Source organism: Mirounga angustirostris, unplaced genomic scaffold, assembly GCF_029215605.1.
Source record: "Mirounga angustirostris isolate CCGP_5_RB_7025 unplaced genomic scaffold, mMirAng1.0.hap1 SCAF_8, whole genome shotgun sequence".
In the NCBI taxonomy this organism is placed as follows: domain Eukaryota; kingdom Metazoa; phylum Chordata; class Mammalia; order Carnivora; family Phocidae; genus Mirounga; species Mirounga angustirostris.
In genome coordinates, this window is record NW_026991716.1 from 122830214 (window position 1) to 122856680 (window position 26467).

The following is a 26467-nucleotide window of genomic DNA, read 5'->3' on the forward strand; positions in this document are numbered from 1 at the left end:
GAAGTCAAAAGAGAGTCACAAACCTGGAGGGGCCTCATTGACAAGATTGACAACCTGTGTGGACTGATGACCAGGGACCGGAGAGGTTGATGTCTGCTGACACAGATAAATCAAGGACCCTGTTTTTCTACCTTTCCTGCTGAAGAAAGCAACTAGCCTGGTGAAAGGGAGAGGAATTGAATTGATTAAGGCAGAATGAGAGATTAAAACAGAAACTGGGTTGAATTATTTATAAATTAAGATACATATCTTGAACAACTAGCTTATAGCATAAAATTAACACTCCCTGCCACGTAGTAGAAGATCAATATAATAATAGGTACTCCTATTCCTACTACAAATATTTTATGTGGGTGCTTAAAGGTCAATATTAACTTTTATTTACACAAGGGTAATATCCAGTGCAGGAAAGGTAAGGATCTCACTGTTACCAGGGGCTGTGGTATCCACTTTGAGTAGATTGTCAAGAGAGCTGATATTGACTCTGGTTTCCATAGGAAAGGGTAAATCCCATGTGTAATGAGGAGCCAGGCACTGAATGGGTAAAATAACCACGGCTGTAGAAACTGAATAAGGAAAAGCTGAGTAGAGAGAGATGCTAGCTGTCTTCAGATATTTGAAAGGCTTTTTGTGGAAGATAGAATGTCCTTGTTCTGAATGGAAGTTGATGGCATGAATGTTTGATTCAATCAACAGAAAGAGGAAGTTTCTCATAGTTGAGTGTTCATCAATGCTAAGGATTCAAACAGATGTTCAATATTCATTTTGTCTGGAATGTTGTCAGAGGATTCCTGTGTGCAAAGGAATGTGGTCCTGGCACTTTCAGTTTTAGGATGATGCCTGAGGCAGGCAGAGGCAACTGATATTACCAAATTCCAGGAAATATGCTGGGTACTCTGTCTCGTTATCTTACTGAAGCTGCCTAATGACCCCATGAGTTAAACATTATAAGTATTATTACAAATCAGGTTTATAGTTTACATAGTAAACTGCCAGAGTTCATAGTGCTGGTAAATTACAGGAACAAGTTTTGAACTTAGGTTGTTGCATTAAAAGATCATGTACTTTCCTGTTCATTCTCCCTTTCCCTAACATGCTCTTTCTTATTTTTTTAAAGATTTTACTTATTTGAGACACAGAGAGAGAGAACGCATGCACAAGCAGGGAGGAGGGTCAGAGGGAGAGGGAGAAGCAGACTCCCCGCAGAGCAGGGAGCCCGCCCTATGCGGGGTTTGATCCCCAGACCCTGAGATCCTGACCTGAGCCGAAGGCAGATACTTAACCAACTGAGCCACCTAGGCGCCCCCCTAATAAGCTCTTTCAAAGAAAAGAACAAATCCTCAGTTCAAGGACAGAAATATCAAAATACACAGATTTTACTAATGTGCTGATGAACGATGGGCCCTGTCTCAAGAAATATTTTACTATGATTCATGTAATCATATAGAAATTATACATTTATGAACATTTTAACATATAATGGCACATGTAAATATACTACTCCTATCTTCTAGGCATATGTACATTTGCTTCAGTTTCTATGATAGTTAATTTTATATGTCCACATGGCTGGGCCATAGCATCCAGATATTTGGTCAAACATTATTCTGGATGTTTCTGTGAAGATTTTTTTTTTTTTAAGATTTATTTCTTTATTTCTTTGACAGAGAGAGAGACAGCAAGAAAGGGAACACAAGCAGGGGGAGTGGGAGAGAGAGAAGCAGGCTTCCTGCCGAGCAGGGAGCCCGATGAGGGGCTCAATCCCAGGACCCTGAGATCATGACCTGAGCCAAAGGCAGACGCTTAATGACTGAGCCACCCAGGAGCCCCTAATTGAAGATGTTTTTTAAACGAGATTAACATTTAGATCAGTGGACATTGAGTAAAGCACATTCCTCTCCGTAAGGTAGGTGGGCCTCATCCAATCAGTGGAAGGTCTTCATAGAACAAAAACTCACCTCCTGCCATCAAGAAGGAATTCTGCCAGCAGACTGCCTTTGGACTTGGACTTTAACTCTTCCCTGAGTCTCCAGCCTGCGGGCCTACCCTGCAGATTTTGAACTTGTACCCCCACAACCACATGGGCCAATTCCTTAAATCTGTCTTTATATGTATATATACATCCTGTTCGTTCTGTTTCTCTGAAGAGCCCTAAAACAGTTATATTTCATTGTTTGCCCTTATGTTCCCTAGCTTTAAAATTCCGAGAGGAACAACTACACACATGGGCTTGGAAGCAGCTCACTCCTTGGTCATGCCTTCAGATGAGACTGCAGCCTTAGCCAGTCTTGTGAGACACCGGGCTAAGTTGCCCTCAGATTACTGCACCTGAAAACCGTGAAATAATAAATATTGTTGCTCTAAAGAAAATTCTGTGAGTGGCACTTAAATTTTCCTAGGACAGTCTGGTGTCATAGAGACTGATTTGAATTGTAAGAACTGGATCCTAGCCCCTGGCCACTTCCAGCTAGTTAGTGCAGACCTCACATCTCTGGGTCTCATTTCCCATTCTGTAATAAGAGAGCCCTGGAAGGAGAAACTTCAGTTTCCCTTAAGTGCTAAATTCAATGTCTCTATTAATTATACTGTTTATTCATCAAAATAAACGCTGATAAAAGTCACTAGAAGAGCACACCCTGGACTTTCAGGCCTCTGAATTTGGTGGCAGTGTTCCAGCTTCCTTTCTGCCAGTAGCTGTCTGTGCTCAAGTCCTGCTCTACTTTTTTTCCACCCCAACAATTTTCTATCACTAGCCCATCAACGTTATATAAATTTCTTTGGCACTTCTTTGTGTGGCCTGTTCATGTATGCGTGTGCATGCTCACAGTTCAAGCTGGGCTGTTCTCGCTCGGGATGTGTAATCCAGCTCTGTCACCGGAAGATTTGCCTCCAGCATTTCAGGAGCATTAACTCTGGCAGTTCACAAAGGGAAGGGAGCTACTTTCCAAGTGTGAGTCCTTTTTTTTTCTCTTCTCATCACTGAGAAGGTGCTTCCAGATCTTTTTGCCTGCCAGCTACTTGTAGGAGCCTTGGAGTCCAGGCAGTGCACTTTCCCCAATGAGTAACTGGATTTGTATTTGCAAATCAATATTGCTGAATGAAATGTTATGTGAACATTTTCCCAGCCCCGTTAATATCCCTTCCTTTTTTTTTTTTTTAATGGTGATTTTAAAAGAAAGTGCAATTTAGTCCCATCTCTAAGTCCTAGTGAAGCAGTAGAGAGGGTTCTAGCAGGACGGTATAAGTCAAAACTGTGGACCAAGCATTTTGCCACTAGTCCTGCCAGGTTTTGCTTTCACTGAATCCGTCTGCACCCACTGTCAGACCCCCCCCCCCCGTCTGTTTCCACCTCATATCACAGCACCCACTCCCCCTTCAAACACTTCTTTCCCGAAGGGATTTGAACAACTCAAACTAAAGGCAGTGGCAAAGGTTTTACGTATTACCACTCCTTGGTGGGTATTTAAAGGCATGTAATGAAGAAGACAAAATTCTAAGCCAAAATGATGACTATTTATGGAACTATAGGTGTCAGCAAATCAGGGGGAGCAGGTAGTGGGTGTATCTGTGTGGGTGCGGTGGTGGGAATAGTTACACTGGAACTGTTGCCTTCTCAGCCTCCTCTTACGTCTGGTCTTCATCCTAGGTGGAGGAGGGTGTGGTGGGAGACCTTCCCCTTTCCCCGCAGAGACCACGAGATGAGGTGATGGTACCGGAAAACACACGGACTCTCCCTCCACTCCGATTTTTAGAAGGAAAAAGAACAAGAGAGCGAAGAAAGAAAAAAGAGAGGAGAGAGGTGAAAGAAAACAGAAGAAAAGGAAGAGAGCAGGGAAGGCAAAGGGACAGAAAAGAACAAGAAAAGTAAAGCAAGGCGGCGGCCCAGGAGCTTGGTGGAGGGGTCCCGTGCGGGGTCCTGGGTGGGTGGGTGGGCGAGAGCGCGGAATCCCAGCAGACGGGGAGGAGGTGCCCACATCGCCGCCCGCATTCCGAGCTTCTCCTTCCTTGCGCGGAGAAGACTCCCGAATTCAGGGCTCACGGCTTTCTGGGGACCTCGGGTCCGCCCCGTCCCCTCCCCCGCTGGGAGCCTAGCGCGGCCCAGCGCCAATCGCTCATCCCGACCCGGCTGCGCGTTGGGGGAGCGCCTCTCCCGCCTCGCAGTCTGACTTCTCCCTTTCTGCCCCGGGGCAGGCCATCCTGGGTGGGGCCGCCGCGCTTCGGGGACGGCCCCCGCAGCGGAGCGTCGAGACTGGGGCCGCCCCAAGGCCGCGTGAGGCCCGGCCAGACGCCGCGCACCGCCGGGGCCGCCGCACCTGAGCCCCAGCTCGGGCCGAGGGGACGGGCGCTGGGAGCCGGCGGGCGGGGCGGGGGCAACGAGAGCCACAAAGGGGTGACCACGTGCCGCCTCCCGCGGGCGGGGGCGAGGGCTTGCCGGGTCAGACCCCTCCACCCCCGCCCGGCCCAGATCACCTCGAGCACCCAGCACCGGCTCAGAGGCGGACCCAGCCGTCCTCACCTTCGCGCCCTACCTTTAACTTGTCTGTAAGGGGGAACCTGCCGCCCGCCCTCCCCCTACCGCGAAGACCCGCACTTGAACGCGCCGCCCCGAGCGCGGGCGTGGAGTGACTGCCGGGAAACCCCGATGAACTCTCCAGAAAGAGCGTGAAGGAGGGTCCGGCGCCGCGCTCGGCTCGTGCGCCCCGGGTCTCCATTGGGGAACTCGGAGCAGCAGAACCAGGGAAGGACTGTGGACCGTGACCGTGCGGCCCCTGGGGACCTCAGCGCAGTGATGCCAACATGTAAGTCTCACCTTTCAGCTGAGAATTCCGTCACACCTTTACCTGTATCTACCCCTCCCAGCCCACCTCAACTAAATGGTTCTGTAAGGACTACTTTGACAGAATAAACCGGTTTGTCTTCAGTTGGACTCCTGAGGCGCTGAGGAGTGAGCTGGTATTGCCAGGCAGAGCTGTGACCTGTGTGTGCGGCTTGCTTTTTTTTTTTTTTTTTTTCCCAGGAAGAGGTAAACCTCACATTTGGGCGGTGTAAAGCATAATAAAAAGGGCAGGGCTACAAGAATGGGGAAAACGTGTTTTCGAGTCAAATTAAACAAGGAGTAACAGGCGAGGCTCCTCTATTCAGGGGCCTTGCCCTGCCAAGAAAGAGGGATCCTGGATCAACACCTGAGGGCTTGGAAAGGTACTGGTATACCGAGAAAATGTTGACTTTACACATTATCACCCTTGACTGTAGAAGTTATCCTTGGATCTTTGGGTTATTTGAATTGTTTTTTTTTAAAAAAAAAAAAACAAAACGCGCAGAAAAGTTTCTTGGTTGTATTTTGTAGATTAAAAAGTAATGAAGGAATATGCCATTTCACGGGATGAGACCTAGGAGGCGATTTGCCTTGAATTAGAAGTAGGGGACATAGAGCTATGAATGGTCAGAGAAACGTAAAAGGTTTTGATTTTACGGAGTTACCATCGAAGTGGTGAGGTTCCTCAGAGCGACCCCGCGAAAGGGCCACCCAGCAGGGCCTGAGCCTTCCAGAATGCAAAAAGGAAGATTGCTCTAAAAAGGGCCTATTTTTGTGGCCAATTCGGCCGTGGCTTTTTCTTGTAATATGTAATTTTCCCTCTGATGTTTTACTAATCTTGAGCAGATACCCTGACAGAGATTTTACTCCCTTCCACTAATATACAAGTGTTTCTAGAAATTGATAGTCACCCTCCCTTCCCCAGCTACTGGATCCTTAAGTATTTCCATTAAAATTTCCTCTTTCAGCTTAATACCTGGGAAAAGACATGAGCCTCAGGCCCTGTCTTTCCCTTTCTTGCAGCTTCTCCTCCTCTCCCCACTCAGCACACAGTTTTAAAACAGGAAAAGAGTAGTGCCCACAAGCCTAGCACTCTACCCCTCTGTTCCTGGTAGTGAGCAGTATAATTAGAAAACAACTACTATTTTTATTAAAACTGCATGTGAAGTAATTCCACACCTGTGACTTTTAAGGTTTCATTTATGCCAGTGGAATCAGCAAGGTATAACCTAAAGTAATTTATCTTGGGATCCAGCCAACAGTCCCACATAAGACTGGTTCTCATATACAGGCGACACATTTTGAATGAATGTGAATTTGTTTTAAACTTCAGTTTTTCCTAAAAATATATAAGGTTTTTAACAGCAGGTATTTGTGTAGCTTCCTTTCAGCTTTCTTAGGTAATTTAGATCTCATGGAAAATGAAAAAAAGTGTGAATACCAATTTTTAAAATAAAACGTGAAACTGATCAACAGGTAATGTACAGAATTCCTCATTATGCAGTTAAGTTATATAGCCCATTTGAATTGCGTATGACTAAAACTTTTTTTGTCATATAGAGTAAAAATATGAATATTTAATCACATAAAATACAGAGTTTAGTACCCTGATTTGAGTTTTATTGAGCTTTTTTGACTGAAAGTTTTTCCATTTCTTGTCAGATTATAACTGTTTCTTTCTCCATTTTGCTGTTTATAACTCATAACGGAATAGCTTAAGATGATCAGATTCTTTTTAGATATTAGTGTGTTAGAAAATATGGAAATAATACCAACCTTTCCGAAGTAAATATTCTTACTATCTTGTTGAAAAATGTTAAAATGGGGAACACAAACTCTATTATCTTTTAAGTTTTAATTTTAATATGTTCAAGCTCACAAACTAAGATATTTTCTGCCTACTCTTTGTGAAGAATATATTGTGACATTCAGGTTATAAAATTACAGATTTTATAAATATATTTGGAGTTGTAGTGACTACATATTTTTCATATCCTAAGAAATTTAATAGATTTAGCAAGACTTGTGTTAACTGGTCTCAAACTTCATGAAGCTCCTGTTCGTTCCATTTATGGCTTATATAAATTACATGACATTGTGCTTTTCCAGTGTGAATGGTGAATGAGGCTATTGTCTCTTGGCTTATGGGAAATATTAGAAGCTTGTAGTTTTACTGCCTAACTGGACACGTCAGTCTGATTTCTGGAAATAATGATTTGAAAGAGAATCAGTTTATACATTAAAAATAAACTGACAACCACTTCCTTAAACTTGACCATTTTTCTAACTGCCCATCTCTTACAGAGTTTACATTTCTGATGGGATGATTAAAAGTTTCTAGAGACAATTTAGACTTTAGACTAAATAGAGTAAGACTTTGTTCGATGTGTGTGGCATGCTTAGGCAAAAAACCCCCCATATCTTTCCATTTGTTTCTGATTGGATGCCATTATTATATTATCTACATTGGATGGCATTAAGATGCATCCTGGGTGACTGGGGTGATAATATTTAAAGGACTTTTCAGTGGTAACTAAAAATGCCAATAAAACTTGAACGTGGCTACCTGAGTATCATCTTACTTTCCCTTATAAGCATTACTCAGGATGGAATTATTTGGAATGCCCTAAGGAAAACTTCAAGATTACTGTGTTTAAAACATTTGTAGCAAATATGACAAAGGCTGAACATATTTCATATAGGATTGGTAAAAAGAATTCACAAATCAGTAAGAAAAATATTTCTATTATAATAGGAGACTACAAAACTGACTTGAACACGCCAATCCAAATAAAGGAAATCCAAATGAGATGCTACTTCTATCAAACTGGTGATGATGAAACAGTAATAGTGATGGGAGTATCATGACGTAAACATTGATACACTTCAGTGTAAATGTGGATGGCTGTGTTGAAATTTATTTAGAAATAATTTTAAACCTACAGAAAAGTTGCAAGACTAATACAAAGAGGGCGCCTGGGTGGCTCAGTTGGTTAAGCGACTGCCTTCAGCTCTGGTCATGATCCTGGATTCCCCCGGGATCGAGTCCCGCATCAGGCTCCCTGCTCAGCAGGGAGTCTGCTTCTCCTTCTGACCCTCCCCCCTCTCATGCTCTCTCTCTATCTCATTCTCTCCCTCAAATAAATAAATAAAATCTTTTAAAAAAAAAAGACTAATACAAAGAACACCTGTTTATCCTTTATGCGGAATCACTTAATGTAAATGTTTACCCCATTTCTGTTATTTTCCATCCTTCTCCCCTCCACCCACTACTCTCTGTATATGCACACACACAGTATTTTTCCTGAATCACCTGAACGTTAAGTTATATACATCAGGGTTTCAGGCTTTACTTTTTTAATTGAAAATTTTATTGAGAAGTTTATAGGTTGACATGCAGTTGGAAGAAATAGTAGAGATCCAATGCACCCTTTGCCCAGTTTCTCCCAGTGGTAACATTTTGCAAACCTGAAGCACAATACCACAACCAGGATATTGATACAGTACTCTTTTTCAAATGTGTTTCTCGGGGTTGCCTTTTAACTTCAATTGTGGTACAAGTCATGGTACAAGGGATGTTTCTGCTCAAATAAGGGTCAAGATGTGTGCAGATTTGAAGAATAAATTCTTCTACCTATTTGAAGTGGGGGCGAACCCAACTTAATAAAAGAACTTGAATTGAGTAATAGAATAGCACTTTCTCTTTTTATTCATTGCTTTGGCTCGGATCATGATCTTTAACCAAAAGGAGAAATACAATTATGAGCAGACTTGAATAAACCAAATTACATTCTTTTCACTCTAGAAGAATTAAGGTACTCTGTGCTACTCCTCATGCCCCTTTGTGATAAGATTTGACATAGAAATACAGTTGGGAGATGGGGAGGGAATGTAATTCTGACCATTGCGGGTAAAAGAATTAGTGCCATGTCAATTTCTCCACTGATTTCAAAATGTCTTCTCTAATTTCTCTTTAAATTTGACTTTTAAGGGATCCTGCAGGACTAAAGAGGTGCAAGATGGTAGGTTTTCTAGATTACAGATTATTTTAGTGATGTGTTTGGATTCGGTTGCATTTACAAGGGGTCATTCTGGTGTTAAAAAATTCCTGTAGAACGGTTAAGTTCTAGAGTTCCTGAAATAGGACTCAAGCATATTGTATTTTGTAGACTATGCCATTTGAAAAGGGGAGCAAGTTTGCAGTTAGAGGCAGGTGACTTGGAAGCCAGGTGACCCAGTGGGTGTTTCGCCACTGCCACCACGGATTACGTGATCTTGGGCAAGTAGTTTAGCTTTGTAACATTTTGCCTGTGCAGTGATTGGTTTTATTGCATAATTTTTAGATTCTGTTCAGGCGATAGAAGTCTATGTAAGACTCTTTTACTTAAAAAAAAAAAAGTTCTTGCTCTCTTCAGAACTTTGAGGCTACAACTTAAGTGATAGAAGATTGCATTATGTTTTTTATGGTTCCCATTTAGAACCTTAGTAACCCTGTTCAGGATTTTCCGTTCTTGTGAGAAAGTTGTTTGAATCTCAGGGATGTGTCTTTGCTAAGTGATCCCCTGAGAAGACACACAGTGCTTTCCTTCCTCTGTTCTATTCTTAATTTATTTGTTTCTGTTCTTCAGTAAACAGTCAACTGGATGAAAGTTGACTTGTCATGGGGTTTAAGTTTGGTTCCAAGTGCTTGCCCTGTCCTGGGTTCCTTTTCAATACGAAGTGATGGAGTCTTGAGATCTCGAATGCACAAAGCACTGGATCATCATTTGTAGCTCTTGTCTGAAAGGATTGCAGGCAGCTTTTGTAAAACAGCTTCAGGATTGAGTCTGGAATCCCTAACTGTCAGAACCTGTTGTAGCAAAAGAAAGTTGCGTGATGAAATAAATAGAATTGAATGTTGCCAAGCTAACAAACATGACTCCTTGAGGATTGTTGAGGGAGCACATAAATCTAAGAGGGGACCATTATTTACATATAGATAAAGGAAAACTGTCACATGCCACAAAGATTGAGAAGCTGGGAGTTCTCTTGGGCTGACACTCCTGACTGTTAATGGTACAACAGGCAGCCAGTCTTGATGGCTCTGCTCCTTTATTTCCCTGGTCCTCAGCTTCCTCCTCTGTAATATAAGGTTAGACTTCATCTTTGGTCTTCCCAGCTCTAAACTTCTTTGAATACATAATTGTGTGTGTTTTTTTTTTTTTTAGAAGCATACTCATTCATCCATGGCATGAATTGGAAACACCTCATTCATCCAACATCAGTGGGAAATGGACCCATTCTTCCAAATGAGTGAACTTTCCATGTAACAGAAGTCTATCGTCTACCCTTTCTTTTTTTTTTTTTTTTAAGATTTTATTTATTTATTTGAGAGAGAGAGTGAGAGCACGAGCAGGGGGAGGAGCCGAGGGAGAGGAAGAAGCAGGCTCCCATCTGAGCAGAGAGCCTGATGTGGGGCTCCATCCCAGACCCTGGGATCATGATCTGAGCCAAAAGCAGATGCTTAACCAACTGAACCACCCAGGTGCCCCTATGGTCTACCATTTTTAAAGCCCTTACCAAGTGCCATGCAATATTATCTCTTATCTTTTTGATGGATGATATCCTATTTACAGAAGAGGAAATAGTCCAACGTTTTAAGGACTTGCCTTTAAAGTCACACAGTAAATAGAGGCACCAGGTTGTAATTCTGCTATTCCAGACTTCACATCCATTATTATTATATTATGATGATGATGTACTGTGGCATATTGCTTCTCATAAGTAGTAACGTTGCTTTAAATTTCAACTGTTTTGGATGGATGTATTTTAAAACATGCCCTCCATACAGAAAATTACTCTTCAGATCTTAAGCTTTGCTTACTTTAGAATTTCCATTAGGATCTGTGTGATGCTAGAACTTCTAGTTGGATGAATATAAAAACATGGCATGGATATCAGACATTACTCAAAATTTCTGTATTCATGGCAGACATGAATAATCCATTCCATTTCTGTTCCCAGGTGATCCAGAAGTAGTCACAAAGTCAATTGACTGGTGTTGGTTTATGACATCCTATTGTCTGTTCTTGTTTAAGCCTTTTCTTTTGATTTTAGTATGGACAGAATAACCATACTTCTATTAGAATGCCCGGGATGGTAGTAGCAATAATAATAGCTAATGTTTGTTGAGTGCTGAGTGTCAGGCACTGTCCTTAAAAGACATGATCTGATTTAGTCATCCAGCAACTCTGTGGTTTAGGTTCTACTGCCATTTCTATTTTACAGGTGAGAAATAGGAGGTGCAGGGTAGTCAAGTAAATTTCCCAAGGGTTGCATAGCTTACAAGTAGCAAACCTTGGTCTGTCTGACTCTAGAGCTTGTTCTCTTTGCTGCTTAGGTGGTCTCTAACAGTAAAGGATGGATTGGAAATGAAGGCTTGAGGCAAGTGGAGGAATCATTTGATGTCTATTTTTGCTGACTTGAGTATTCCCTCTCCTACTTTTCTGGTTTTGTGTTTGGTATTACATATTTATTCCAGATAAGCAACCTTCAGGCATTACACAGAAGGTATTACTGTGATCCTACAGTATCTCATTGGTTGTTTCTCTTTTTAGAAATAAAAAGACTCTCAATTATCACCTGGAACCATGGTAACTCCCTTTGGAGATTTTAAGATCTGGAGATTTCTTATTGCTACTTAACCATCTTCCTGCCTGATGGCTCTCATGCTCACCAATCCATTTATGGCCCTTACGGTGACTGACATTTATACTTGCTGCCCCATTCACAGGCTTACCTCTTGTGATGGGGTTGAGTCAATGCAAGGTATCATACCACTGTTGGATGCCAAGATAATATGGATGTTCCTGTCTAAATTATTATTAGGTACAATTTTGAGTTTAAAGATGAGACCACTGTATAGACAAATAATTGAGAATTTTCAAAGCATCGACCCTCCCTCTAATGTCATTTACTAGTTCTATAATACGTGGTGTTTGCTAGTCATTCAAAAACATTGATAGCTATTGTTATATATAAAGAAGTTATTCTTTTTGAATGTTAGTGCTTCATTGCTTTGTTTTAGGGGAAAGAAGACAATTGGACAATTTATTTTTATTTTAAATATTTCCATTTGTAAAGCAGCAGATGTTATAAAATGACAACATTTCCTTAAAGTCTAAATTTTTGGAAGATTATCAGGTGCTTGGGTGGCTCAGTTGGTTAAGTGACTGCCTTTGGCCCAGGTCATGATCCTGGAGTCCTGGGATCGAGTCCCACATAGGACTCGGTGGGGAGTCTGCTTCTCCTTCTGACCCCCCCCATGCTCTCTTTCTCATTCTCTCTCTCTTAAATAAATAAAATTCTTTAAAAAAAATAAATTTTGGAAGATTATAGGAGAGGTTGGTATAAAATCCTCTTGCCACCCAGATGGTCATGTGACTGGTGATGCTGAAGGTTGAAACTGAAATTGCTTTATTTTTTAATAAATGAACTTGAATTATCTGAATGTTTCCCCATCTTCATTGGGAAATCACCTGTTATGTATATTCTCTGATAAGGAAGGTGCCACCAAATGGCAAATGACATGCATGGATTTTTTTTCTTTTGCCTCATTAGCCTAAAAGAGCTGATTTGGTTTATCATCGTTAAAGTTCCTTCTTTATTTGGAAGCAAGATTGAAAACGATTTCTATTTTCCAATCTCTGCTGAAAACCTACACTTGGACTATGATTGTCCTAATACCTTACTGAATACTGAGTGTCCTGATGGTTGCTTTCTTCCATTGCAGGATGTTTCACTCAGATCAAATGTGGAACTGTCATTGGAAATGGAAGCCAAGTTCTCTTTTGTTCTTACTTGCTTTATGTATTGTGTATGTTCCTCTTTCAGGTAAGTAAGACTCTTTGTCTTTTAAACCCTGAATTTAATAATTATCACGTTGTCTTTAGTATAACTGTGCTAACTGATTTAAGTCAACTTTATTACTTGTCTTTTTCTTTTTCTGTTATTGTCCTTATAGGCTTTTACTGTCCATGGCCTCTCTGACTTCTATGTGAATACTCTTACTTTGATCATTGTTCTGTTTTCTAATGAGTGTATTTCTTTAATCTTTGCTGCATTTCTGTTAGTTTTATTTATTTATCTAGCCCATATTGAATGATGAGATAGCTACGTATCTGACATTAAAAATGTGCTAGCTCTTTCTTCGGCTATTGAATAAATATACAGTACTCGATTCTCTTTTCAAGTTTTCATATAGTTATTTACGGAAGGTATAGACTTCGTTGTGTGTATTTATCCTGATTTTCTTACCATGTTGCAGTATGAGACAGGAAATTTGAAATTAAGTTTTTAGACCATGAAATTTATTTAGTTGGATTAAAATGACATGAAAAATTTAATTTTAATTATAGCATTTTTGGAATAAAAATATCAAATCTTTGTAATTACAATTTTTTTCTGAACTTTGAAACCAGATCCTTTTAGCTGTTGTTGCAAGCTAAATTTTCTATAAACAGTTAATGATATGAATGAGCCAATCAACCTGAGGAATGTGAATGATATTTGAAAGTAAACTGTTTCTCCATTATCTGATTTTGTGCCTGAGCAAACTGCATTTCTCTTAAGTCCGTTTTGTTTTACTCTTTTTTTTTTAAATTGCTGTATTCATTCAGTATACTATATTTGTTTTTAGAATAAAATCGTTACTCATGTAGTCTTATGTATTTATTACTTTGGGTTTAATCAAGATATTCTGCATTCCATATTTATAATATATCTGTATGTTAAAAATAATACATTTAATGAATCATGAAAATAGATTATCTGCTAAAATTGTTTATTCATAGATTAAGAAATTCAACTCCTATTTACTATATAAATATGATTTTCCAAGCCAGCAGGTATTTTAAGAGTTTCAGCTATTAACTTGGAGAATTCCTGGCACTTGCTTAATGGCTTCAAAACAAAACTGATCTTTGAAGTTTTTTTGTGTATTTGTTTCAATTTCATGATAAAGCCACTCTTTCTCTTACTTTCATTGCCAAAAGAGGAAAGAAACTTGTGAAGAGAACTGAAAATTCAATATACATTGGACTTACTTGGTTACAGTATTGGATTTTTTCTTAACTTTGAAAAGTGACCCTCAAAGAACCAATTACATGATGTAAAATAAATTATGAGATTAAAATTTTAGTTGAGGTCTATTTACTTTCGTTTTTGTTAGGTCATGGCCTTTGTCAATTTTCAAGGCTTTTTCAGACCTTAAGTTGAGACTTCTTATTTTTGATGTTAATATTTTAATTGACATATGCACGTTCATTATTTAATCACTTGAATCAATGAAATGAAACACATGTTCTCAGACTAATCAAAAGGAGTCAGCTGGCTAGGACTAGGGTGGGGCCAGGGAAGCACCTAGGTTGCAGAATTTAAGGAGGGGACTCATTCTCAAAGTCATGGGAATCAAAGTCCTTAAGTTTGTTTTTAAGTTACTGTCTCACATAAGAAATCTTTTAAAAAAAATTCCTTCCATTACCCAGTACTTTATGTGCATCATGTAAGGCTTTCTGACAGATAGTAATCTGTGTTTACACATGAACCCAGAACACTTTGTATCTATGTATCTGTAATCATGATTCACTCAGAATGCTGCCACTTCACCCATGAGTATCTAAACTCAAAAAAATGCTTTGGGGATTATTATTGGTATTTTAATATAAAATTTTTGCCTTACAACTCGGTATAAGATTCCCTAAAATAATGCATATCAAAACTTCAGACATATCTAATGTTCAAAGTCCTGCCTTTACAACATAGTGTAATTTTGATTAACTGTATTTTTGAAGAACATTTGGTGCTTAACTGTGATGTTGTATCTCAGTGTATGCACTCTCTGATGTTTTCACTTCTCTGGATGACCTCTGTGTGATCTTACGGAGTCCAGTGGCTTTCAGTGGCATCTTGATGCCAGTGTCTCCTAAATCTGTATTGTCAGCCCTGGCCCCTTCCTTGACTCTGGAGTCACGTCTGGAGTTGCTTATCCTCATCCATACTTGGATATGTAATGGGCCTCATACTTCACAGGTGGGAGCAAGACTCTTGACTCCTACCTCCTATCCCCAAATCAACTTCACTTTCTATCTGTACAATCCATCCTACTATATCCTGCTGTTCTCTCCCACCTTACTATTTCCTAGATCGGTTGGCCCATCTGTTTCTTGACCATGCCTCCTTATTCCCTCTTCTTCTTAAGCTGCACACACCTGGTTCTTTCTTGACACTGTGCTCTTAATTATTACCACCTCAGATAAGCCTTCCCGTCTCCTAATTCAAAGGTGCCCCTTAGCTGCCCTCTTACCATGTTACCCTTTACTGATAATCTGTATAGATTTTGGTTGCTTCCTTGGTTTTTAATGGTTTGGTAATTTGGCTGTGATAGCTAGGGTAGAGGGTTGACAAAACCTCTTTTGATTGTTATGATTGAACTTAGGTGAGATGATTAAAAATAAGAATCCTGTAGTTTGATTTGGATAACATCCTTCATTTAATTCAAATAATAGAATTGCAAGGTTAAGTCTTCTAGTAGGCAAGTTAACAACTGTAGTCTCATGGGGCATTTACAAAGCAAACAGTATAAAGGTCTGTGCCCTTCAGGATTTAAAAAAGGAATGTAGAAAAAGCTCGTTGTCCCTTGACAAGTGATGAATATAACTTTTAATAAGGACTACAACAAAACAGCAGCTGAATATTTAAACTAGTCTCACAGAAGTGGAGATTAAAACAATAAAATGTGATATTTTAAATCCACTAGCTTGACAATATTTAGAAACATTGATAATATCCATATCCAGTATTCTCAAAGTTGTTGGGGAAAGGTCACACACTAATACTGTTGGCTCTGTCTCTTGGGGGAGTAAGTAGGCAACATTTTTTAAAAATTAAGAATTTGCATCTTTGATAGATACCCACATGTAGGTACCTATCCTACAGAAATAAATAGTATATACAGAAATATGTATAGTATGTTAACTCTAACATTGTAGTAACAAATATTCAGCAAAGACTTTACTTTTTCTTCAACAGGGGAATGGCTATATAAATTATTTTATGTTAACACAATGAAATACTATGCAGCCATTCAAAACAATGTGGTCAAACTGTATATTGGCTTTGAAAGATGTCAGTGATAATAATGTTAAGTTAAAAAGCAAATTGCCGAACAGTATCAGATCTGTAATAGGTTGTGTTACAAAACCAGAATGTGTTATGTATATATGTGTTTAGGATTATATAAAAATCATAGTAAAACATGGAGTGATACACATCAGGCTTTAAAATGGGTCATCCTCAAGAGCATAGGTTGGAACGAGAAGGGGGAAGGCAATGGAAGTTTATACGGCTCTGAATTATTTACCTTGTTACAATGAACATATATTACTTTAGTATTTTGAAAAAACAAAAGAAAACCTGATCATTTTTTTTAAAAGCCACATTAAAAAAACTGCCAGGGAGACTCTTGAAGTATATGAATGTTCTAATTTTCTGTTAGACATGCAACCGTTACCTTGGCTCTTCCTTTACTTGATAGGAATCTGTTAAAGGTGTTTCAAAAAATAGCCTCTTTTTAGGGCGCCTGGGTGGCTCAGTTGGTTAAGCGACTGCCTTCGGCTCAGGTCATGATCCTGGAGTCCCGGGATCGAGTCCCGCATCGGGCTCCCTGCTCGGCAGGGAGTCTGCTTCTCCCTCTGACCCTCCTCCCTCTCATGCTCTATGTCTCTCATTCTCTCTCTCTCAAATAAATAAATAAAAAATCTTAAAAAAAAATAGCCTCTTCTTATGTAGCATGACACTCCATGGCTCTGAAGATGAATGATGGTATCTCAAGCAGACTGAAGGTTACCACTTCAAGTAGAATGGGAAATAAACAGCCAGGAGCCAATGAATTCCTAAGCAACCCTGAGCCTGTTTCCATACAGATAGCCTTAGTCATGAGTACTGAGGGAGGAGCCTCCCTTCTCTCCTGAAAAATAGATGATATCAGCAGATTATTTAAAAGCTCAGTGTTGTTCTAATATCTATGATACATCAATAGCTAAAAGGGGAAATGTTTTTGAAAGTACAATCTGGCCCGAATTGTGTACTTTCTAGCCCAGAGCACAGCACAGTTCTAGAAGGCAGGTAGGTAATTAGGCAAAAGCAATCCTGTACTTTCTGTTTGTTTATTTTTCTCATGATCAAAGAATGAGCAGTTATTCTACAGCATCAATTACATTACAATCAATATTTATGTGTTAGGCATATCACCTTATGCATATTTTTATATTTGATTAAAAATACATAGAAAAATAATCTTTTTACAAGTCTGCCAAGTTTTTTTTGGCAATTTCAGTATTAATGTGTCTGAAAGGTAAAAAAACAAGGTTCCAATTGTGCCAACTATTCTTTTTTTTTTTTTTTTAATTTCAGTCTAGTTAACTTACAGTGTTATATTAATTTCAAGTGTACAATATAATGATTTGGCACTTCCATACATCACCCAGTGCTCATCAGGACAGGTGCCCTCCTTAATCCCTATCACCCATTTCACCCATCCCCCCACCCGCCTCCCCTCTGGTAGCCATTAGTTTGTTCTCAGTAGTTAAGAGTCTTTTCATTGGCTTGTCTCTCTCTCTCTCTCTTTTTTCCTTGCTCGTTTGTTTTGCTTCTTAAATTCCATGTATGAGTGAAATCATATGGTATTTGTCTTTCTCTGACTTATTTCACTTAGCATTATACTCTCTAGCTCTATCCATGTTGTTACAAATGGCAAGATTTCATTCCTTTTTATGGCTGAATATTATTCTATTGTTTGCATATACATACCACATCTTATGATACGCACACCGTATGTCATACCATATCATATGTATACATACCACATCTTCTTTATCTATCCATCTATCAGTGGACACTGGGGCTGCTTCTAAAATTTGACTATTGTAAATAATGCTGCTATAAATCACTCATCATCAAGGAAATGCAAATCAAAACTGCAATGAGATATCACCAAACACCTGTCAGAATTGCTAAAATCAAAGACACAAGAAACAATAATTGTTGGCGAGGATGCGGAGAAAGGGGAACCCTCACACACTGTTGGTGGGAATGCAAGCTGGTGCAGCCACTGTGGAAAACAGTATGGAGGGTCCTCAAAAAGTTGAAAATAGAGCTACCCTACGACCCAGCAGACTGTTCTTATCAAGTGAAAAAATAGCCAGAATAATGATCAAGCAACTAACAGAAAATTACATAGTAACAAAGTTTGTTTTTCAGTAAGGATCAAAATGCTCCAAATTACTATCTGCAGCCATCAGCTACTCTTCTGTTATTCTACACTTGAGATGAGAGGAGTCAATGTGATTGAATAAACAAACCCCAGCAATGTGTACACAAAAATTTCTTTAAAGCATCTTCCCAGTTAATTTCCTTTGTGTACTTTTGAGATGGTCTGAATTTGATGTAGGTAACTATGAAATCCTACATTGGGGTCGAAACGTCAATCACATAAATGTGGAAAGAGAATGACTTGTCACCACAGTGACAATTTCAAGTGACTGAGCAGTGTGACGGGGCCACTAATGAAGCTGGCCCCACTTAGCTTTAGGAAGAGGGGGTTGTCAGCAGACCCTTGCTCCTCCCTGGTCAGGTCACGCTGTTTGCAGGCACGGTTGTCATCCTTTAGAGAGAACTCGTGATTGTAGCAGCAGAGGGCAGATGTGCTTGGTGATGGGTCTCGAGCGCTCTGAGGAATGTTCTGGGGCATCTGAGTCTCTGCTGTGCTATGAGAAGCCTCTGCGGGGATGGGCTGCCACAGTAGACTCACGGCCTTCGTCAGACACAACATGGTTGCTTTTGTGTAGCAATTTTTTTTTTTTTAAGTAAAAATCCTGCTGAATAAGAAAAAATTAGAGAAATGGCACATTTACTTTGGAGCAATGAAGTCAGTGGGAATAAGATAGTGGCCTTCAGATATTTGAAGAGTGGTCATTTGGGAGTGATAACAGACTTATTCTAAATTCTCTCAGAGCAGAGATAAGACGATTGGGTTGGTGCTCTAAGTACCAGATGACTCTCCTAGTAATTGGTTGCCAAGAAATAAAACCAGCTGTCCTTTAAATTCCTCATCGCTGGGAATCAGGACATGAAGAAGGAATCTTAATGTTGAAGAAGAATTTGTACTAAAGACCTTGAAGTTCTTCTCAATTTACAACTTAAAGACTAAGAGTGTGTGTGTATGTGTGTGTGTGTTGTATAGGCTAGTTTTTTGAGGTACACAGAGTTTTTTTTTTTTTTAATTTTTTTTTTAAAGATTTTATTTATTTGAGAGAGAGAGAATGAGAGAGAGCACATGAGAGGGGGGAGGGTCAGAGGGAGAAGCAGACTCCCTGCCGAGCAGGGAGCCCGATGCGGGACTCGATCCCGGGACTCCAGGATCATGACCTGAGCCGAAGGCAGTCGCTTAACCAACTGAGCCACCCAGGCGCCCCAGAGTTTTGTTTTACTTCAAAAGTTTCTTCTGTGTGCATTTCCTTTCAGTGTAGCAGGTAAATTTTATATTGAACTAGAGATTGGGCAGGTAACTGTTTGATAGGCGAGACCTGGGGAACTCTAGATTTTGGCAGATACAACATTTTCTTCCACTTTCAAATGAATAATTCTCTAAGGAGTTTTCATTTTATTTCAGCAAGTAGAATATGTGCTTTTTGGCACCATTCTTACTACGACTGCAATATCATAGGATTCCGTAAGTCAAGAATGTGGAAAAGAACAAAATGGAAACAAACCAGAGAGAGAGGGAAAGAGAGAGAGAGAGAAACTTATTCCAGATTTTAAAAGTAAATATATTTTGCAGGGCATGGCAGCAAAGGAGAGAAGTATGGAGGTTAGATGAGAAAATACATTCACCCCACAAAGAATGTGAAGTCACAATATTATAAACATCCTTTCCCTTCCTCTGCGCTAAGGCAGTAGACACCTGAAAAGAAAACGTCTTTTGCCAGCACACAGGTGGAGGCTCTCACCAGTTCAGATAAACCTTTCTAACTACAAACAAAACAAAACAAACAAACAAAAACCTCTCAGAGAGACATACAGTAGTCTTGGTTTACAGTCATTCCTAAATCAGCTTCATGTTAAACTTGTGATTGAGAAAGGATACACTGTTTTAAAAAAAATGACAAAGTTTTCTTTTGTACAGCAACTCTTATGAATCAAAAAAGATGTCTTTCTCCAACATAATCTGCCTCCTGCCTGGTGCTCCTGGTTTAGATAAAGAAAAGCGAGAAAGTGTTCGTTCACACTAGAGCTCAGGGGATAGATTGCGTCAACTCAATTAAAAATCAGATTTTTTTTCTTCTCTTTAATTATGAAATTACACTAATCACTGTTATTCGTTAGGGCAAAGCTACACTGCTCATGCTCTTTACAAATCTCCGAACAAAAAGATCTTCTTAGGGGCGCCTGGGTGGCTCAGATGGTTAAGCGTCTGCCTTCGGCTCAGGTCATGATCCCAGGGTCCTGGGATCGAGTCCGACATCGGACTCCCGGCTCGGTGGGGAGCCTGCTTCTCCCTCTGACCCTCTCCCCTCTCATGCTGTTTCTCTCTCGCTCGCTCTCTAAAAAATAAATAAAATCTTTAAAAAAAAAAAAAAGATCTTAGATTTCCTTCCCTGGTCAAAACTTTAAAGAGTGTTGTCAAAGTGAAATTACAGAGCTGAAAAAAAAGAAAATCGTCTGAATGGGAATATTAATCACTGCTTTTAAACATTTCCACAGTTCTTTCCTTCCTTTATTTTACTTTTTGATTTAAGTATGTATCATTAATACTGGCCCCTATTAAGTATATGTAACAGTTTTGCTGGATTACTGGCTTTATTGAAGAGAATTTTAAGGCACAGGATGAGAGTTTTCTGGTCCTAGTGATTTCAGTGGCCTCAGTAATGGTGCTATGGGGGGGGGGAAGCAAGACTTTTAAAGATATTTTGCCTGGGTGTTAGGTTTTCAGAGAGAATGAACTCTGAGTATGCACACTGGGGCACTGTGGAATGTGGCCTCCTCCAGTTCCTGAATGTTCTTAATCAGATTGTGTGGCACCGGTTGTCTACTAGCTGGGTCATCACAGGTCAGTATTAACTTTTTACCTGGACTGCCAATCTCATCTCTCTTGAGAATGGTAACCTGAAAATCTGTTCCCTGTAGGAAGCTCATGATCACAGCATTTCTATTCAAGTACTGATGAAATACTAATAAGGTTTGTGGTTTTTCTCTTGGAGCCTTTGCTCATTTGACATAGAACTTTTTCCTTCCAGTTGAGTTGCTTTGATGCTTTTGTTGGTGTTTGGTTAGGACTCCCATGACTTACCATCTGACTTGCTTTCATGTCTCTCACATATATATTAGAGAGGTCTGCCCCTTTTAATAACTACTCCAGAAGAAAGTCCTCTCTGAATTTTCAAACATTTCTTGTGTTGAAGGGGGTGTCTGTTTATAAATATGCTATGATCTTGTGGCCCCAAAAGTGGTTTTCAGTAAATGTGTAGTGAATGAATCAAACTGCTTTTCCAAGCTGCCCTTCTGTGCCTTTGATTTCCCTTAGCAGGGTGAGTCTAGCTGTTTTAAGATTAGAGCCTTGCCCCTCCCCCCAATATTATTAAAGTATGTAAAACACTTGGGAGAACATTATGGTATTTAAATACCATAAAAGGAACATAGAGTTAATATTGCTTCTTTTAGATGCATTTAAAAGCTGAAGGCTATGTCGTAATAATATCACAATAATATTTAAATGTGTGCGTATGTGTATCAGATACACGTTAGAGCAAAATCGTGGTCCTTAATGTTAGGCATTTTTGACATTGTTGATGAGGAGGCTGACATGAGACAAATAGGAAGCTCTGTAATATGTGGTCTAATAGAATTGCAAAGGTGATATCAAGGGATAGCAGAGGAGAGCTCAGATAAGTTTTCATGGAGGAAGTAATGTTAAAACTGTGTCATTGGGGTGCCTGGGTGGCTCACTCGGTAAAGCGTCTGCCTTTGGCTCAGGTCATGATCCCAGGGTCCTAGGATCGAGCCCCACATTGGGCTCCCTCATCAGCGGAGAGCCTGCTTCTCCCTCTCCCTCTGCTGCTCCACCTGCTTATTCTCTCTCTCTCTCACTGTCAGATAAATATATAAAATCTTTAAAAAAAAAACACAACTATGTCTTCTATCAGGGGTGCTGAACAAAATATTTACAAAATGGTATGGCTTCCTCACTGACCATTTGAAGAGGTTTTCCTGCAATCAGATTGTATGGCTCTCTGTAAAAGGTGAGGCAGTCATGGGACTGGTTTCTACCCATCAGTTATCCCCTCTGATGGGAACAGAAAGCAGGAAAATGGAAAATGGATTTGACCATTGAGAAGGGCAGTGTTGGGGGAGAAAGGGCCAAAGGCAAACCCATGGATGCCTTGAAAATGACTGTGGAAGGATAAATAATTCTTGTTACCAGAATAGAGGGTCTCTGCAGAAGGGAGGAAGGACTGAAGTTAGACCAGTGAGTGGGAGGCCAGACCGTGAAAGATATCACTCGGGGTGGTTGTGCTGACAGAGCTGAGGACTTCCAGCCCAGGAGGGGAGGGAGATGCGTCACCCCCGGCTACGATCAGGAGGGTCTGTGCAATCAGAAAAGCATGCTGAAGGGAACAGAGGTTGAGAACTTCCCTAGGGTTGTAGTTAGGTAACTCCATGACAGAACTCTTTTTCGTGTATTGAATGCCTAGTTCATGCTTTTTCTCTATCGTATCATTTTGCTCCAGAAATGGCGGCCTCACTTTGCTCACCAGTGGTGAAGAGCATCCATATACATATCAAGAAGCTGGAGATACTAATAGAATTCCAGGCGCCCTTGATGCCTTCTCTTTCTTGCTCAAACCCATATTTAATTGTGACCAAGGGTTGCCGAATCTATATTAGAAATGTTGCCTTCATCTTTGTAACTGTTACCTCCAAGGTGCTCATCTCCACCAGGTGTGTTAAATGAGCTCCTAAGTCATCTCCCTGCATCCAGTGTTTCTCTTAAACTACACTTGGAATCATGCCGTTGCCCTGATTAAGTTGCCTTGGAGATTCTCATTACCTACGGGATAGAGTCCAGTCCTTAATTTATGTAATTTCATGGCTCCCTAGCTTTGTTGTGCCCTATCAAGTGCCTGCCAAATAGTAGGGCCTCAATTAAATATTGAATGAGTGCCCCAGGTAAGGAATTTATATATTTTTGTGAAGCAAAATTAGGATTTAGCCATGGATATTATAAATACCTGTTATATATGTATTATAAATATCTGTTATATAATATATATCATGAATATTCAGTTATGTTATCATAGGTGCTCTGTTAAGTTTTAGAAACTAATGGTCAACACTTCTGTCTTTGTGGAAGACCAACTCTTTGAGAGAGGAAATTTCATAAAACTTTACAAGAATTATTTGTGCCAAAAGAAGAAAGTGGTCACTCTAAATGTGTACAATAACCAGAATAGTTTATTTATTTACACTTGCTTCAAGGACTGAGCTTCTTGTGGAAATATATCCTTTTTTAGTACCAAACTAATCTCATCACTATTAAAATATACACTTATACTCTTTTTAAAAATGCCTACTTTTAATGAAAATGGAAAAAAGGTGATCATTGTCTTAAAATTCTTTTAGCTGTTCTCCTCTTTCTCCTTTGTTAGTCTTTTCCACAGCTATCCTCACCGTCACCTGTATCTTAAACATTTATCTTGCTTTATGCTGTCCCCAGGTTAGCTCACAAAGATATTCATATCTTGTCTTTTTAGAACAAAATTTTCCCACCTCCCCTCAAGACTTTTTTTCTTTTAAGCAGTCATTTTTATTTGTTACTCATTTCCGAACGTCTTGAAAGAGTAGTGTACTACTCTTTGGATCTGTTACTTCCTCACCCTTAAAAAAATAGATAATTCTGTTTTGGAGATGCATTGACAAGTATCTGTGTGTGTGTGTGTAAACAATTATGTTGTGGTTTTCTAAATCCCTAAAGATCTCCTGAGTAGTCTGATGTTTTCCGAAGGTTTTTTATTTTTAAGAATTTTTTAAAGTACATGGAACATATTTGCTATAATAATGTTTGCTATTAAAGGAATAAGGAAACCCTTCCTTCATAGAAAGTCTGTTTTAGGATGAAATTGTGTCACAAAATTGGATGACTAATGATTTAGGATTTAGTATATTTGCATTTAACTTTTACAAGATACCTTTTTGCGTGCAGTGTTTCATATTCTTCAAATTGTTCCTTTAGGTGCCTCTGACTTCCTGTCAGCTTATATTCTCTTTTTTTCTCATTTAAATCAAATTTATATCCTGATTTGCCTAGTTGGTTCTGTTTTCCATTCCTGTTTCTTTCCTGTTCAATATTCCATCATATCTTAACATTTTCTGGTATTAGGATATTAAGCAGTTATTAGAATATTTATTTCAAAGTGGTTGGTTCAAGTGAAACTAAAAAAAAAACGTGTCTTTAATATTTGTCCCATATGTGTGCCTGACTTCACTTTACAATGAAGTGAATTTTTGTTGTAATTATATTTGAAAGCATTTTGTTGTAATTATATTTGAAAGCATTTTGAACTGGGAAGTTTTGGTTAATTTACATTTAAAGCTCCCATTTGTGGGAAGCAGAGATACATAAGATATAAAAATTTAGTGCTGAAAATCACACCTTACTCTTTTGGTCAGAAAAAAGTAGAGTTCATTAGGCTTTGTTAAAATAGGTTGGAAGTCTTTTAGCTCTTAGGGCAGAATATATAAACTAATCTGATTTTGTTATTCAGATAGAAGCAGAAAATTAGATTTGAAATCTAGTAATAAAATTGAACAGGTGTAATTTTGCTTTCATTATTATTAAAGGAGGACTTGTCATTTTTTCAAAAGTAAGACCATACTACATTCTGAGTGTTTTAATTTTAGTAATTCTAGTCAGAAATAAAATCAGAAAACATGTAGTGGGCTATTTCAGGTTAAAAGTTCTAGTGAATCCTGTATTGTTTGAGAGTAAAAATGTGCCTTTGAGAAACATATTTTAAAAATTTAAACCTATATTGGATTTTATTTAAACTTGAACTCCACATACCAGTACATCAAGTTATTTTTAAAATGTATCTAAACTAGTGATGATAATGAAAAAGTTGGTGTGATATCAGTGGCACTTGATTAATCAGTAACATGAGTTAAATGCTGACTCTGAAATTAAATTTTGCAAAGATGTTCATTTGCAGCCAGAGATAATAGTTTCAATGTGTGCTAGGGCTTTGTTATAATTACTAAATATTAAACATAACCTAAATATCCAACAATAGGGGATATTTTGATAAATTCTGATATATTTACATGATGAAATGGTACACATATTTCTAACTTTATTTTTTCAAATGTTTAGAGAAATGGGGGAATCAAGATTCAAGTGTAATTGAAAAGGGCAGGACATCAAACTGACTAGTATGATTTTTTTTTAAACAATGGTCTGAGGAAAAAAAATAGGGATAGAAATATAGCATGATAGTAAACTCTGTTCTTGAGATTCAGGTGTTTCCTTTTTCATCATATCTTTATGTTTCTAGCAATAATATGCATTGATTTCATAATGTAAAATCAATGCATACTCACTGGTTTTATAGTTTTATGTATGAATATGTATATAGTTTTATGTATGGATATGATTATAAAACATCTTGATTTTATATTGGGTATGTACAGTGTATACATACAATGCTCATTTGTGATATGTATATAAAGTTCCCTAATATAATTCAACTGGTTAATGTTTTTGCCTAAGAAGACTGGTTTGAATAATGGTAATCTCATCCTGAAAGCTGGAGACACCACTTCATCTCCACTAGCTTAGCTAGAATTAAAAAGTGGTGGTGAAGATGTGGAACAGTTGGAACTTTCATACATTGTTGGAGCAAATGTAAAATTGTACATCCACTTTGCACAGCTGTTCAGTAGTTTCTTTAAAAGGTTATATATACACACATCTATACTGTGATTTGATAATTTTATTATTGGGTATTTATCCAAAAGAAATTAAGACATTTGTTCACAAAACTTCCATAACTATTTCATAATACCATTATTCATAATAGCCCCAAACTGGGAAAAATTCAAATGTCCATTAACATGTAAATGGATCAACAGATTTTGGTATATTCATCAAACAGAACAGTACTCTTCAAAAAAGAAATCAACTAGTGATATGTGCAACAGCATGAATGGGGATCTGTAAGACATGTTGAGCAAGGAAGGGACATAGAGTATATTCTCTGTGATTTTACTTATATGGAGGTCTAGGATAGACCCAACTAATCCATACTGATAAAAATCAGAACACTTGGTGCCTCCAGGGAGCAACTGACTGGAAGAAGACACAGGAATATACACTGGGTTGATGGAATTGTTCCAAAGTTTGGTTGGGATATGGTTATGTAGGGGAATACATCTATCACAACTCACTGAACAACACCTTGAAATCTGTGCATTTTATTACATGTCACTTATACCTCCAGAAAAAGAAATCTCTGCTAATTGGAAAAAATACTGGTTAATAGTTCTGAGGCACAATAGATGGAA

The 26467-nt window shown here is 38.9% G+C and overlaps 1 protein-coding gene across 5 annotated transcripts in view; it reads left to right on the plus strand.

Moving 5' to 3' along the window:
- Positions 1-4038: 4038 nt before the first annotated feature.
- ADGRG6 (adhesion G protein-coupled receptor G6) overlaps positions 4039-26467 on the plus strand; it is a 135337-nt gene continuing 112908 nt past the window's right edge. For 2 of the 5 annotated variants that reach the window (XM_045865644.3, XM_045865645.3), the window contains exons 1-2: positions 4042-4799; positions 12588-12688. In XM_045865644.3, coding sequence (XP_045721600.1) covers positions 4798-4799; positions 12588-12688 — 103 coding nt within the window. In that variant the 5' untranslated portion in view covers positions 4042-4797. Of the gene's footprint in view, positions 4800-5049; positions 5200-12587; positions 12689-26467 lie in introns of those variants that run through there. The other 3 variants (XM_045865643.3, XM_045865646.3, XM_064598171.1) reach the window with 3 other exon arrangements.